Below are 16,110 nucleotides of genomic sequence, written 5' to 3' on the forward strand. Positions count from 1 at the left end.
TAAGTATAAAGTAGGTAAACTGGTAAACAACAATCGATCAGGTCTCTGTTGAAACTTATCATCATGCAGAGTTACTCATTGTAACAATTATTGTGAAAATAATTGCTCGTAAAAATTTATTTTGACTTGAAACTTAACATTTAAAGGTCAAAGTTTTGCTAAATTTGCGACTAAAAAATCAGAAAATCGAGATGATCTTTTACCTCCATTAGTACTTATGAAAATAAAACTTTATTCCCTCTTTTACCAGTTAAATTTTCCAATGTGTTACAATAATACTTCTCCAGATGGCAGACTTGGGCACCGCAGCTCCCTAGATTATCAACCAGAGTTTGAAATTGAAGCGACAATTCCAATAATGAAAATTTATAAGAAAATAAAATATTTAATGACTCTTATCATTTAATTTCGGCTCATTTTTATTTTACTGTTGATGTTAAATTTTTTGGTTTATAAAGTATCTTTTCTTATATTCTGGACCATAAAATTTAGTCAAAATTAAATTTATAAAATAAAAGAAAAAAAGGGAAAGAAAAGGCTTGAGAAGGGAACGGTTGAACGGAATTTATTGGCATCGGATCTTATCTGACGTAAGGTAAAAGCCCCAATAGATGATCACGTACCAGTATATGATCACTCCATGTATTTGTATATCTATATTCATAAATATAGGTATACAAATACATGGAGTGATCATATACTGGTACATGATCATCTATTGGGGCTTTTACCTTATTATAATCCAGCGTTTTTGTATGCCTATAAAATCTGGTAATTCTGTACAGATATATGTGTATATATATATATATATAATATCGATTGAATAGATGTCTACTGTGCTAAATCTGTATATTTGCTCAATTTCCATCGGTGTATTCGCTTTTAGATGATGTAGGTATGTGGCATGTGGGCCTTCTAGTATGTAGGTCACTAGACTATATAACCCATACATACTTCTTTCTATCCTTCCTTCCTTCGTCTTTTTAGTTTTCTTATTTTTTTTTTTTTAATTATTAATTATTCCAATTGGTATTTTTTTCTCTTCGAAAAACAATAAATTATAACGATCAGATTTATTTATAATTTAAAAATAATTGTCTTATTATTATTATTATTATTTATGAATTATAATGTGCATAAAAAAGTTGACAAAAATTCAGACATGACCTTGTAATTTATTCGTCTTTGTAGAAGCACTTGAATAACGATCGAATATTACATAAACGAGAAAGAGAAGTATTAAAATTCTTAGCGAGATTATTGTTCGCAAAAGAATGCATGTATAGGAATATTAAATAATAATAATGGTAATATAAGAGTAAAAAGAAAAAAAATAACGAAAGGAAAGGTTTATCAGGCTGACGTGACAAGGGATATTTATTTATCCAAGGGTAAGGTCACGGATCGCGACAATGACGAGACTTTATACACCGCCTTAGTGCCTTAGTGCTAAAGAATAGAGAAGTAAGCATGCGTCAAAGGAGTTGTTTTTATCATTATTATTATTCACTTTTTTTTCGTCTGTATTTGTTTGACAAAAAAAATTTCAAATTTTTTTAATAAGTTTTTAAATTCAAATTAAATATTCTCTTCCAAGAGATTTTTTTTTATACTTTCGAATGAATAAAAAAAAAATTTTTTTTTTGAATCGTGTTTAAAATGGATTGAACTCCAATATTATACATTTCAACAACTATCCTTCAACTGAAAAGATGCGGACTTTTTTTATGAATTTTTTCACATCAGCTGAATGTTACACTCGGTAAAAATATTTTTACCGTCACGAATGTATGAAATGTATGAAAAAGTATTCCCGTAACACATATACCTAGCAAAGTAAGCATATGAGTGCGTGTTTTTAAAAACCACAAACACCAGTCACGCAAATTCATAATGCAATCTTAACAAACTATCTCTCGGGTTCTAAACCGGGTTTATTACTGTTTTGATTTCATTTCTAGTTTATTATTTATCAAATATACACACTTGTATATGCATTTTACATCCATTATTTGTCGCTAACAATATATACTGTTTTATTAACAACAATCGTTTCTAGATATTAGATATATTAGATACATAAAATCTTCAGGAATTAATTGCCAATATTTTTATTCTGTCTCATGTTATCCATTCTACTTTATGGAATATTCGTGTTTGATGATAATCAGATATATCGCCTCGACAATAACTATCGATCCTACTGACATCTGATTTCAAGAAATGTAGGAAGTGTACCAGGTCAAAGTGAAATCAATTTCAACCCATGAATTGTTGTTTTAAGAATTTACATCATTCAATTTCATTCTGTCTTCGGAAATAATTGCTTTTGATAGTGGATCCGAAGATCGATTAGTTTTCAAGAAATTATTTTTTATAAGATTTTTGTTTTTACAGTTGTAAATTTTTCATATTTATTCATTAAATAAAAATTTATTCAAGAAATAACAGACACTAAAATATTGTGATGGAAGTTTTTTAGAGAATTTAATTTTTTTCAATTTCTTTGTTTCTACAATATTTTAATTAGATCTTTTAAAATTGTACAAAATTTAACAGACAAATAATAGGTAAAGCGATGATTCTAATCACTAAAATTTTTTTTCGTAATAACTTCAAATACTGTCAACAATGAGAGATACAAAAAAATTCACGAAGAGTACTTTAAAAGATGATTAAATTTCCCGTAAATAATATATACATCGATATATCGTTTAATTTTTAAACATCTTAAATATTAAATTCAAAATTTCAACCCCAATCTTTTTAAGTAATTTTCAATCGTCAAATTGTTTTCTTCCTTTTTTGATTTCTTATTTATCCATTATCGACCAACAGTTTTTTTTAGATCTTAAGACTATATTTACGCTGCAAAATTTCAATCACCGTAAACCAACAATTTTTGCCTAATCTATTCCCAAAATTTAATAAAATTTTTTGTTTAAGAAACGAAGAAAATAACAACTCGAACAGCTTTCTATAAATGCTTTTCTTCCGAGTCATTTATAACAAAAAAGTAAAAAGAAGAAATAAGTACACGTAAAGGGCACCCGGAAGTTCGGGGGTACAAGAGGCGCTTGGGGGATGAACAGGTGGGGGTGTAACCGAGATCAATACTAGCAAAAGCTTGGTACGGTCGCGAACCCTTGAACGATAAACGATTTTTCCTTCTAACAATAATAATATAAATACTTAATACAAAAAATTATGTGTATACATATATATAAAAATAGATATGTATGCATTTATACATATCTCGACATATACCCATCTACGTCAGAGTAATACAATACTTAACTGCGTTAGTCGTGTACGTAAGAGTATATAAGTTATAAATCTAATAATAAACTATTTGCATGCAGACACCCCATTATCTTACCTCAAGTGACTTTCATTGATTATCATCAAATGTTAACCGTATCTGTGTTAAATCACCGTGTCAAATACGGCTCATAATTTTATTTATTTCTTTACAAAATTTGGAATTTTTTACAATCCGAAAAAAAAAAATAACACATAAAGCTATGAGGTGGGGTTATAAGGCAGCTGAGCAAAGCGATGATTAAAAAAAATTTATTGCATGAATTAACATCAAATTTATTACAAATTATTTAAAAGTGATCAAAATACATTACATAATTTTTTTTTTTAGTAACAATTATCATAAGGATCTTCAAGGCACGGGTGACACTCAAAGCACATTGCAATTTTCATGATCTCGTGACAAGCCAGCGTGAGCATTGCAAACTTCAAATAACAATTAACATTACATGTATAATAATAATAATAAAAATCAATTTACAACAATACTAAAAAACAGTGAATTTATTGCATAAATTTTCTGATCAAATTCTGTAATAAATTATATCATACATGAGGGGATTGTTTTCCTGATAGAACGGTGGTTGAGAATTCGTAGATCGTCTTGGACGCCATATCGCAAGTCGCGCAAATCCGTACTTAGTCATTATTTTTTTTTTTTTTAATTTTTTCTTTCTCTTTCTTCAGTTTCCTTCTCTTGAACTTTCGGCAAAACTCTTCTCTGCAAAATTAAGTGACCTCACTCGCGTTTAAAAACTCACTGTCAACAGTCAATGCAAAACATTCCCAATGATCCTTCGAGTTTTCTTTATACATCTTTTGAGAATACTCTTGAATGACATTACTCGATTATTTTAAAAATATTGAGCAATAAAAGCTTCGAATAAAAGCCCAATTAACAAAGTGTATAGCAAAAATATTTGTAAATCAACATTATCTTAAATATCAATTATCAATACCAATATCGAACACTTAACATAGTAATACGCACAGCCTATAATTTTAATAACAATTATCAAGCATCTTCAAAAAAATTAAATTATCATCTTATAAACACACTTGATTTATTCCAATTGTTTGATTTTTAATTATTATGTTAATTAACCCACATATCTTAAAAATAGTGTATATTTAACCAATAAATAAATATGTTGTCTGTCTGTCGGTTCTGATCACGATATATAAAAAGGTTTATGAAAAAAAGCGAGCGAGTCGGTATCCAAGGCACTAGGCTTGCGCAGTAAATTCAAATACTTCTTTAAGGATTTATCAATCGGCTGAAGGCAATCATTGTTATTGTAATAGTAGTTACGTACAGAGGTATAGCTCATTACTTAAATGTGAAGAAGACATGTATAATACACATATACATATATAAGACGTCAAAATTTCGCTAAATAAATTATCATTGGGACGGTGATACACTTTCATTGAAGACCTTTCAAAATTTCTATTTAACCATTCAATTTTACTTTTTTGCTTATTTTAAACCACCACATGTCTCTTCTCTGGAGCTTAATCACGGATTATCGTTTCATCTTCGAATGTCATGTTTTTGATACCTACGTCATCTGTCCGGTGGTTCTGAGCACCTCACACACTTCACTGATAAAGACTAATTTTTACGAGACATTGTATTAATTTTTTTGTCAGTTTTTGACAAGCATTTTGTTTAAAATCTCAAATGTTTTTTTATAATTTTATTTAAAAGTGACCCAGCGACGATGAGCTTTCTTTTCACCCTCGCAACGGCGACACCTGTCACTCCCCGTAATATTCTGTAATATCGAGTGAAGCCACGACTGCGCGTTGGCCATTTACCCTACTATTTTTACATGCGCTTCAGTGCTACTAATAAATTATATTAAGTTTTAAAAATTTATTTTTTAATTATTTTTTTTAAGTTACGATGTTTTATTTTTTATTTATGCCCTTTTTTGCACGGAGGACTTTCGGAGGTCAAGAATCTCGAGAAAATTTAATATGAGAAGTACACTACGGTAATTTGTGAATAAGTCACGGAGGGCGCCACCTTTTAAATGAATGTTCATAATTGAAGTGCACTTGAATCCACACATGCTGTTTTAGTTGGGGTATTACTAGACTTTAGGCCGTTCGAGCAGCAATGTGAGTAATATACGTGTGTATGAATGTGAGCAGATATAGGTGACCTAAGTGAACGACCATGGGCTTTCTGGAGCACATGAATTTACACCGGGTTGCATAACTGAGAATTAAGCTCTGCATCATCGTTGTAAAGAAGACTACACAAGATTTTTATTTTTCTGGTTTAGTTGTTTTGATGAAGAGGGTTTAATTTAAAGATTATTATTAATCTAAGTACTGAGATATGAGCTTTTCTCATTATTATAAAAATAATGCCTTTTTATACTCCAGGGAAATTTAGTACGCTGGGGAAGAAACTTTTTTTAGATAATTGTTGGTACGAATTTGCTCATTTGCTTCACGGGGGAATATTGAATAGTTAATTTTGGATTTTTAATTTTTAGTTTTTAAAATTATGTGAGTATTTATACCTGGGAAAAAATATATGTGACGGACATTTGGAAAAATTATCCTTTTTATGAATAAACAAAAAAAAAGAAATTATGTCCAAGTAGAGCTTTATTTATTTTTGGCCATAAAAAATCGAAAAATTGTCATATTTTATTTTTGTTATTATGTTCATATTTGAATCTTAGAGGAGAAAAAATTTTTTTTTTCATATCGAATTTTTAGCTTTAATATGCGAAAAATAAAATTTTGTAAATTTTTATTAAAAAATTTATGAATTCGTCGTAAAGACCATAATCAAAAAAATTCGTCGATTTTTTATGAACAATAATTCGTAATAATTTAAAAAAAAAAAAAAAACCAATATTGTAAATTAATAAAATTTCTTGACACACTTATAGTTACTTAAAAAAGCATTTTTTTATTCTAAAAAATCATGATTCTTGCAAAAGAATTATTCAACCTTTCAAACTACCCTCAGATTCAGTGTACGGTCATTGATGCTGAGATATTGATGATCAGAGACAAAAGGATCCTTTTTCATTGAGAGTTTGATAATTCAGACCAAAATTGACCTATAGAGAGACTCGAAAAAGGCGAATCAAAGTTAAATATACAAGATAGTTGCATTAATATAACTAAAAAAGGTAGATTAATGTCTTTCGTTGTTTTCCATAATTGCACGATTTCTGTACAACAGATTTTTTTATTAAATGATCAAAAATAAAACTAAAAGCAAAAAAAACTTTCAAGAGCTATTAAAAGTAAAAAAATTTATCTAATGGATAGAAAAAATTCACAAAAAAAAGAGACCCTTAAAATCTGACACTCGAACGATTCGGGATCAAAAATAAAATGTCTGAAATCGTTTTAACGACAAAAAAAATCTGTTATTACCAAAAAGCTTCAAAGAGAAAATTAGGGTAATAAACAAAAAGTGAAACAAAACATGACAAATTATTTGATATTGAAATTTATAAATAAACAGAATGTTCAGATAAGCCGTGAGTTGGTTTATTTTCAGTAGTATCGACCAATTGATGTTAAGGTCAGGCACGCCCTGAGAGTTAGAGGGTCGTGATAAGGGTCAGATTTGTCCTGGAAAAAATTCTCGCCCCGGCTGGTTAATTAATTAGACAAAAAAAGAAGTGATTAAGTAACCTGAGTAAGTAGTCCAGACGCGGATCGGCTGTCTATTGGATTCAATAAGAACTGAAACGATATAGCTATCTCTATACCTGAGCAAACAAAGTTATAATATGATATATCAAATAATAAAAAACTTTAGACTCTTTAGACGTTGATTTTATCTGGCCACTGGTCATACATTGATGAATTGATAGAGCGTATAAACGTGAGAACCACCTACGTATAAAATCGAGTTGATAACCCGTTTAGGGGTCGGATTTTACAACCCAGAACGTGGCGCCATCCGACGCAAATTCAATGAGACAAGGGTAATAGTTTCCGTATGCAGAGGGTGCCCACCAAGAGATGTGTACCACCTGGCAGCGTCAAATAGTCCACAATTATTGATCAAAAAATAGATGCCAGTACGCCAAAAATAATGACCAATTCATTTTTTTATCTATCAAATTTTTTTTTTATTTTTATTTTATTTTATTTTATTTATTTTTTTTTTTTTTTTTTGAAGAGAAGAAATGAAAGTCAGAATAAAAAGTTAATGACTTCATTTTTTTCACTCATTTTAAAGTAATTAACAGAGGAGGGAACGAATTGGGTAGATAAGCAAAAAATTAACTTAGCTACAATGAATTTTTTTTTCTTTCTTCTTTTGTTAGTGTGATTGTTCAAAAAAAAATACGAATGGAAATAAAAGTTACAAAGAAAAAGTTTCTTCAATTTTAAAGACTGTTTCTGAAGATACTTTTCTTTAAAAAAAATGCCGGACATGAAAAAGTATTGATTTTATATTTTTTAACACCAAATAAATAAAAAATTGGATTTTTTTTAGCAGAAAATTTTACGTTATTTAATTTAGACAAATAAAATTTGGTACTTTAAAATTAAACTAGAAGAATTGATGTGATAGAAACCTATTTAATTTATCTTGAGATCGATGGCTGAAACTATCATTTTTTTGGAAGTATCATTTTAAAAAGAAAAAAAGTATTGTGAAGCATCTTCAACCGCAATAGCTTAGCTCGATGAAGAATTCCCGGAAATTGTCTTGTCAATATTTCCGATCCCGAAGCTGACAAGACTTAACTCGATTACGATGAGCAATGATAGGAATACGGATTCTTTTTTTTTTGCTTACAAGGAACGATGAAGCGTTTCTTCGAGGATAGTTTCAACCAAAGACAAAACTAAAATAATAAAAGTAATAATGTGGATAAAAAAAATTTAATCGAATTTAAGAGAATCAATTTTCATCGATGATAAAAATCGACTATTTTTAATCAGGTAACTCTTAAGGAAAATATAAGAGATAAACTTACAGGGAAAATGGCCAGGAGGTTTCAAGCTTCTGTGATGAACATTTTTCATGTTTCCCAGAATGCTGACGCTCATTTCCATGGCAACTGTATCAACAGTAAACAAAAAATAACAAATAAATAAACGAATAAAATGAGTAATAACAAAACTGAATTTTTCAAGTAATGATTGTGTGTGTAATTATTAATACATTTTTTTAGTTAATTTCGTAAAACATGCTTTCATGCCAAATAACGTTATTTCATTGCGTGAGTAACGCGTGAGGTAATGTTAATCCTATTCTCCGTAAAAATTCTCAAAATTAAAATTTAAAAAAAGTAATTTAAGCTATGTATTAAAAAGAACAGAACATTTTCTGTCTATTATGCTCTATATTGTCAAAAGTTTTGTTCGCATGACATGTCTTCACTTTTATCCAAAGGCTATTAGACACTTTTGACGTTTAATTCGATGGATACTCGTTGGAGCATAGTTTCTCGTCACAGCGTTTTTTTTTTGTCTTGATTATACTCACTCACGCGTAACTTGAGGACAAAATAAAAAAAGCTAAGTATGGACTTTTTATCATAAAAGTTTTGTTTTTCGAGCCCTAAAACGCGTAATTAATCATTTTTACTAACTAAATGTACGCAAAATTATTTACATTATACGTGATTAGTGGATTTACGTAGTAGGCGAAAACTCGTTAAGAGTGTCATTATAACCGAGGAAGAGAAGAAAGGAGAGTAAACTTTGAATAATTCATAAGCTAAAAGTTTAATTTGCATTGAACCAAAGAAACCGAGTAATATCACCATAAGTTAAACTAGTAACCAAGAATCTTTCGGCAAATGACAATGAATTTATTAACTAATAAATATATATATAACTTCCACGAGGACAAGCACCTTGGTGTTACACACGCGACCATAAACTAGAGGAATTGATTTTTACTGTGAGAGCAAGAGTGAAACAAATGAACTTAAGAAAAAAAAAAATTTTTTTTTTTTACTTATGAATTTTTAATGTTTGATCACAAATTAAAAAAAAATTGATATAACTTCGAGCTCGAAAATCTTAGAACTATTTTAGAACAACACTCTTTTGAAGTTTTTAAACCATATTTTTTCGGCGCATCTTTGAATTTTATTTTTCTTGACTTAGTTTTCTAAGCATAATAAATATAAACAAGGAGATTTAAAATTAGTTTATCAGCGAAGAAATTCAGATAGAGGAGGTGATACTAAGCAAAATGTTTTTTTGTCAGTTTTCAAAATTTTGAGTAGTTGTTGAGTTACTTCATGTTCTAACTGTCTCCTAGATTTCGAAATTGAATTTTGAAAAACAAAAAAAGTATAAAATCAGCTTGACAGCATCGCAATAATTAATTCCAAGCCAAACTTAAAATTTTTACTCATTTAAAAAATTTCCAGTAACTAAAAAATTGTTACACGGAAAAAAAAATATTGTTAAAATGACTATCCAACGTATCCTCAAATGACGTTTCCTTAAAATAATGATCCGGATTGCTGATTTGAGGATTCAGTTGTTTGACTTAAGCATACAGAGTATAGCTCTTGTCAATATATGTAGTTTCGTAAAAACAGGCAACTGTTTTGTTAACGTGAGGATCTGTATAGTTGAATTAACTAAATGTAACGCTAAAATAATGATATGGATCGTCATTTTGATGATCCGCTGTATAGCTGAATTGGCTATACAGCGTATATCTCTAAAAAAATGACTATACGGCGTATAGTTAGAATAACGATACGTATCCTTATTCTAACGATATTTTTTTCTCCGTGTACCATAACACAAAACACGAAATCGAACTCAAATATAATGTAAACATAATTTTGATATTGCACGGTTCATAATGCGATAGCGTATAGTAGTGCTCTATTCCCGACAGATCACCATGTGCCTATTTCACCACATAATACCGTTATTACACTCTAAAGAGGATGTAAAATTGATGAAAATAGGGATGTTTCTAAAACTAGAGATATAAGACTATTACGATACAAGATTTTCTATTTACTTAATTATTTTTAATAAAAAAAATTGCGATAAAAAAAAATTTACATCATTGTCCGTTAGTCTGTACGTATGTTAGTTTTCACGATTCAAGGAAATACACACAACGAATTGAGTTAAGTCTTTCTGAATAAGTTTCCATTGATCCATTTTTATTTTTTTCTATATTTTAATTTCTAATGAAATGCATGTGTGAGGCGTGCATGTTTGGATTTCCAAACTTTATTTCTTTACATTGAAAAAAATTACTTAATTCAAGAGAAATATTATTAATCTAAAAAAAATTATGTCGAAGAAAATTGGTTGTCTTGATCCACAGATTCGGTAGAATCTGGCGCCAAGTTCCGTTCAAATCCGTTGTAAACGGAGCGCCAGACTACCGAGTGTGTTTACTGTAAGCAGAACGGTATTTCGAGGTTGCAAAATTTTATTTAATTCGACGGTACTTCTTGTTCCTAAATTTTATATTATAACAGTAATTCATACTTTATTTTACTGATATCAATTAATTATATTCAATTATAACCATTAATTTACTTGAAATTATTAAATTTTATCAGCACAAACTATAGCAAGCTCAAAAATTTCGATCCTGACTTTTTTTCGATGTAAAAAGTGACATGCCACAGACTAAGTAATTCGAGAATGCATGGTAATCCTCCAATAGATGGGAAACTACAGTTAAAAAAATAAATTTCACAGCTTGCATCTACACCCGCCAGGGTGCGCTGCAATTATTTTTACATAAACTGTAGCTTCAAGGGGATAGTTTGCTATAAAAAATGCAGCCAACTTGAGATTTAAGTTAGTACCAATTGCAAATTTTTATTATAATTACAAAAAATACTGAAATCCGAACAAAAACAGTTTCACTGTAAAAAAATCGCGCCAAGTCCACGTTCATAAGACTATTAAGAAAAAAAAAATTTTTTTTTTCTTTACAAAAAGATATAAAATAGAAAAATTAAAAAATCCAAGTAACCGATATGATTTTATATGATTTTCGGAAATTAAAAAAAATTTTGTTGTAAATTTAAAAATTAAGAAAAAAATTTTGGAACGTACTTGGTGTGCGTCATTGTGTATTTCAATTTTTTTAAAGTCCTAGTAAATAGATTTTACGAATTTCATTAAAAGTAAAATATTTTGTAACCACGCACACTAAATACGTTCCAAAATTTTTTTTTTAATTTTTAAATTTAGATCAAAATTTTTTTTAATTTCCGAAAATCATATACAATCATATCAGTTACTTGGATTTTTTAATTTTTCTATTTTATATCTTTTTGTAAAGAAAACAAAAATTTTTTTTTTTCTTAATAGTCTTATGAACGTGGACTTGGCGCGATTTTTTTACAGTGAAACTGTTTTTGTTCGGATTCAATCATTTCTCGCTGAGAACCTCGTTTTTTTAGTGAAGAGAAAAACACCATTCCCTTGAACAAAAAATAACTTGGTTTTTTTAAGATTTTTTTTTTTTGGTTTTAAACAAAGTTTCTTCATCAAATACCAAAAAAAATTTTTAAACAAAATAAGTACTTCATTTCAATTAATTCTGAAGTCTATTTAAAATTTACTTTTAAAAGTATCGAAAATAACAGAAATCTGAGGATTTTTGGTATTCTTGAAACAAGTCGATAACATCTTGAATCAATGTTTCTACTTATCTTTATTCAAGAGAAAGAAATTCTTGGGTAAAATATAGGTTATCTTGTTTGAAAATATTAAAATGCTCCTTTGAATTCTTAAATGAAGAATGTTTTCTCTCTATTTAAGAGGTTTATAGTCTTATATTCTTGATTCAAGAGTGAATCATTTAAAAATTAATTCCAACTAAATACCCCGAAACAAGAATGAAACTTTAAAGAGAAAATTTTTTTTAATCAAGTAGTTTTGTTCAAATTATTATTGTGATTAACTTTGAAATCTAATCAGATTATTAACACACACACACACACAGACATATAGACGCCCTCGATTAAAGGCGGATTTTTTTTAAATCAGACCCAAATTACTAATATGCTAAATTGAAAATTTTAATTTCTTCATGAGGTGGAGTTAAATAATTTAGTAACCACTAGCCAAAAATTTCTTCAAATTTAAACAAAAAATAAAACGACATTTTTTTCTTCAACTTTCTTTTAGCGAAAAGTCCCGAAAAGTCTGAAAAATTAATAAATATAAAAAGTAAAAACGTCATGAAGATTATTAAAGACTTAGATTACACAGAACAATTGTTGCACTTAAATATAAGAGATTTAGAGGTAAATTTCGAAGCTTGCGCGCATGCCAACAGCCCTTAAGTGCTTCATTGTCTGATCCGAGGTGCTTGACCTTCTCCCATATATTGATACCCGCATGTATGCAGAGCTATGTATATTAATAGCGAAAATATCGATGAAAGTGAACTACTGTTCGATCAGCCTCTCTTGCTTTGATAACTTTTCTTCTCATACATACTCACATCCATGCAGAAAAGTTTGGCCTCGGCCAACTGGCCCCGAAAACTCATGGCCACTGATAACTCCGTGCTAATATATATGACATTTTCCCCGATTGAAAATTCTCATTCCCGCCGTCCCATGCCGTCATTTCCCTGATGTAACGTCGCATAATACCTTTTAACGTTCCATCGGGTGCATATAATGCATCATGTTGATATTTGTGGGTGGAGTTGTATCAGTAACAGTCTTTAAATAAATCTGACTTTGCATACATATAGACACACTCATTACTTTTTATTTTCAGTCTTATAAAGTACCATGTTATGCCTGTAGACAATCAGATCGATACGCTTAGTCATTGGGCTCAAAAACAAACGGTACAGAAAATTTTATTTCGACAATTGATTATAATTAGTTTTTTATTTATTCGGGGGTTCAATAAATTTTTTTCCTTCATTTATTCGATAAAATGTTTTATAAAGAGGTATAATTTTTTCTATGCTCTTTACGATGTTCTTTTTCAACAATAATTGCCGAACAATTAATCTTATAGGCTACGGTTTGTATATATATTTATGGATTACATGAATGAACGAACAAATGAATGAGTGACTAGAAAATTTATGATGTGAAGTTAACTTTTTTTCTTTCAAAGTTCATTCATTCTAATAAGATACATTATCTTTCAAGCTTGATACAATGTAAGAAAACAACTTGATTTAAACAAATATTATCTTCAAAATTTCAGCTTTGTTTCGAAATATTGAGTTCGAATTTGAAAAAATTCACGAATTGAATCAAGAATCCTTGACAGAGGACATATGATCACTAAATTTTCTCCTCACTCGAGAGTTAAGTTTTAGGTATAATGTTCTAAAGTAAAAATCGTTTCTTTATTCTCCTAAAAAGCTTATAAGACATCGGATTTTAGTTTAATAAGCTATTAAACCAATTATTGTATATTAGGACATGTTCATTGAGGTACACATTTATAGGAAAATTAAAAAATTGAAAAATTATTGAAATTTATATTTTAATATTTTATTTTATTATTGCTATTTTGATTAAAGAAACTTTTTCTTGATCCAAAAATATAGATTTCTTAAAATCGAACGATATTATTGGTAGTTTTCGAGAATAATGTTTTATGGTGAATTATAAATTTTAATAGAATTTCATATCGAAATTATTATTATATACATATCGTATATTAATATCGTTATTATTATCATTTTTTTTTAAATAAAACTTCGAACATTTCTACTTACTACTACCTTACTATCTTATTATTTTAATTTTCATCAGTTAAAGTATTAAATGTGCTATTAATTACCCGTGTTCAAGATAATTAGTAACTATCAATAATTTAATGATGTATTAAGAACAGCACAGATAATTTACAATGATAATTGGTCTCATAGAAAACTAAGATCATTAATAATTTAGCAACAAGAACTAGAACCCAACCACTTCTAGTAATTATGAATCCTACGAATACCGTGATATTTGTTGTAAACTACATAAAACTATTTAAAGCTTTTAATAAATAATTGATAAGGTTTATATTCAATACGTAATCAAATGACCTAGGTTCTATAATACTTCATCTCAGTGTTTTTAACAACCTACGAATTAGAATGACTATTAATTTCATGTTAAAATGAAATTTATGACGTCTAAATGACAAAATTTCAAAATTTTTTATTTTACAATAATTCAAGTCCATTTAAAAAATTACTCTATCGATAATCAGTACTAACAGTTTTCAAAGTGAATCTTCTATAAAACAAATTTGAAGTTTGGTAAGTTTTTAAAAAATCGATAAATTGAAATTGATCAATTCTAAAATTTTCGTATAATTTTTTGTCATGTAAATAATTTCATATGTGCTAGCCGATTCATACGATTTTCAATGTAAATATAGAACTGATATTTATTACTACTCTCAAAAAAATTATCTTTTGATAGATATTCGAATTTACTTATTTCTGCATTATAATACGAACAATTATTATATCATTATTATGCTTTACTTGTGTACACCTCTCGGTTTTTACAAGGCTGATTCCTCTTTTTTTCCTAGCTCTACGCTTTTTCTATTTCTCATATAGGACCTCAGCAAGTCCCACCCGACACTTCATTTTTACTTTAATTTTTGCGGCTGTGGACCGACTTGTATTTTCTGTACCGCATTCACCCTGAACCTCATCTCTCAGGCTGTTGGAACAGAACCATGGGGAAACCACAGAGAAAACCCATGATAGTACAGTCGGAGCTGGGCTAAGTCTACAGTGATTGATAAGAAACTCTTCTTTATCGACCACTGGAGCATTAGGCCCTTCTCCTAGTGTGCAGAGATCCCTCGCGCTAACCAACGCCGACTAGAGTGGTCACCCATTCAAGTTGTTGCTTAAATGGGTGATCACCCAAGTCAGACGTGTGCCGCCCGGCTATCTCTGCCACTTTCAGAGGCTGGCATCGTAACGCACATATTTTTATTTATAATCACTGAAAAATAGTGGTGCGTGCCGGGATCGAACCCGGGTCCCACTCTTTCGAAAAGAGGGTACCTAATACGAACAATTATTTTATTATCATAAAATTGTGAGAAATATTATGTTGATTACGTTTATGTATGAGTTTATTCGATAGGATTTTCGGTAGGATTTTCAAGCCGTTTCGGAGGAGTATGGGAACGAACATTGTGACACGAGAATTTTATATATATATATATATATATATTTTGTTATCCCGGTAAATAAATAAAATAAAATATATGTAAACAATGAAGAGCAAGTAATTTTTGACAACTAGGTTATGAGCGGTGGTGCCTAAATCACATATTAATTTACTTATGATAGTAATTAATAAGAAATTCCATAAACTTAAGGATTGATGTAATATAATATGTTAAATAAACGAGATGACACGTTTTCTAGGCATATTATTGTGTGCAGTTAATTCAAAATTCAGCATGACATTGTGTGTGAACTATGAGCCGGATTTAATTGGATCCCAGTGATAATGGCAGGCCATAATACATAAGGCACAACCACCAAGCCTAAAGTCCTTGCTGACAAGTGTTCCTAGTTAGCAGTTCAGTACTGGCACAAGTAATAATCGATTTCTGCAGTACTGCATCAATATTTAAAATTTTACTTGGATGGTAATGTATTACTAAGGTATAAATTAACTAATGAGGTAATAAATAAACTAATCGTATATTAAATACGCCGTCCATTAGCACACGGCTATAATATTTTTGAGATGGTACAGCCATTAGTAGGTACTTTAGATTTCAATTTTTCACAATTCTTAAAATGTCACTCCTATTGTAACATGGCTGACATTT

The 16,110-nt window shown here is 29.3% G+C and overlaps 1 protein-coding gene across 8 annotated transcripts in view; it reads right to left on the reverse strand.

Annotated features, from left to right (window-relative positions):
* Positions 1-16,110, reverse strand: part of LOC123264105 (potassium/sodium hyperpolarization-activated cyclic nucleotide-gated channel 2) — a 251,655-nt gene that overhangs the window by 127,388 nt on the left and 108,157 nt on the right. For 6 of the 8 annotated variants that reach the window (XM_044727188.1, XM_044727187.1, XM_044727192.1 and 3 more), the window contains exon 3: positions 8,298-8,381. The exons of 1 other annotated variant lie outside the window; for it this stretch is intronic. In XM_044727188.1, the coding sequence (XP_044583123.1) occupies positions 8,298-8,381 (84 nt within the window). Of the gene's footprint in view, positions 1-3,873; positions 5,090-8,297; positions 8,382-16,110 lie in introns of those variants that run through there. One more of the 8 variants, XM_044727189.1, reaches the window with a different exon arrangement.

This window comes from Cotesia glomerata, linkage group LG4, assembly GCF_020080835.1.
Source record: "Cotesia glomerata isolate CgM1 linkage group LG4, MPM_Cglom_v2.3, whole genome shotgun sequence".
Classification (NCBI taxonomy): Eukaryota; Metazoa; Arthropoda; class Insecta; order Hymenoptera; family Braconidae; genus Cotesia; species Cotesia glomerata.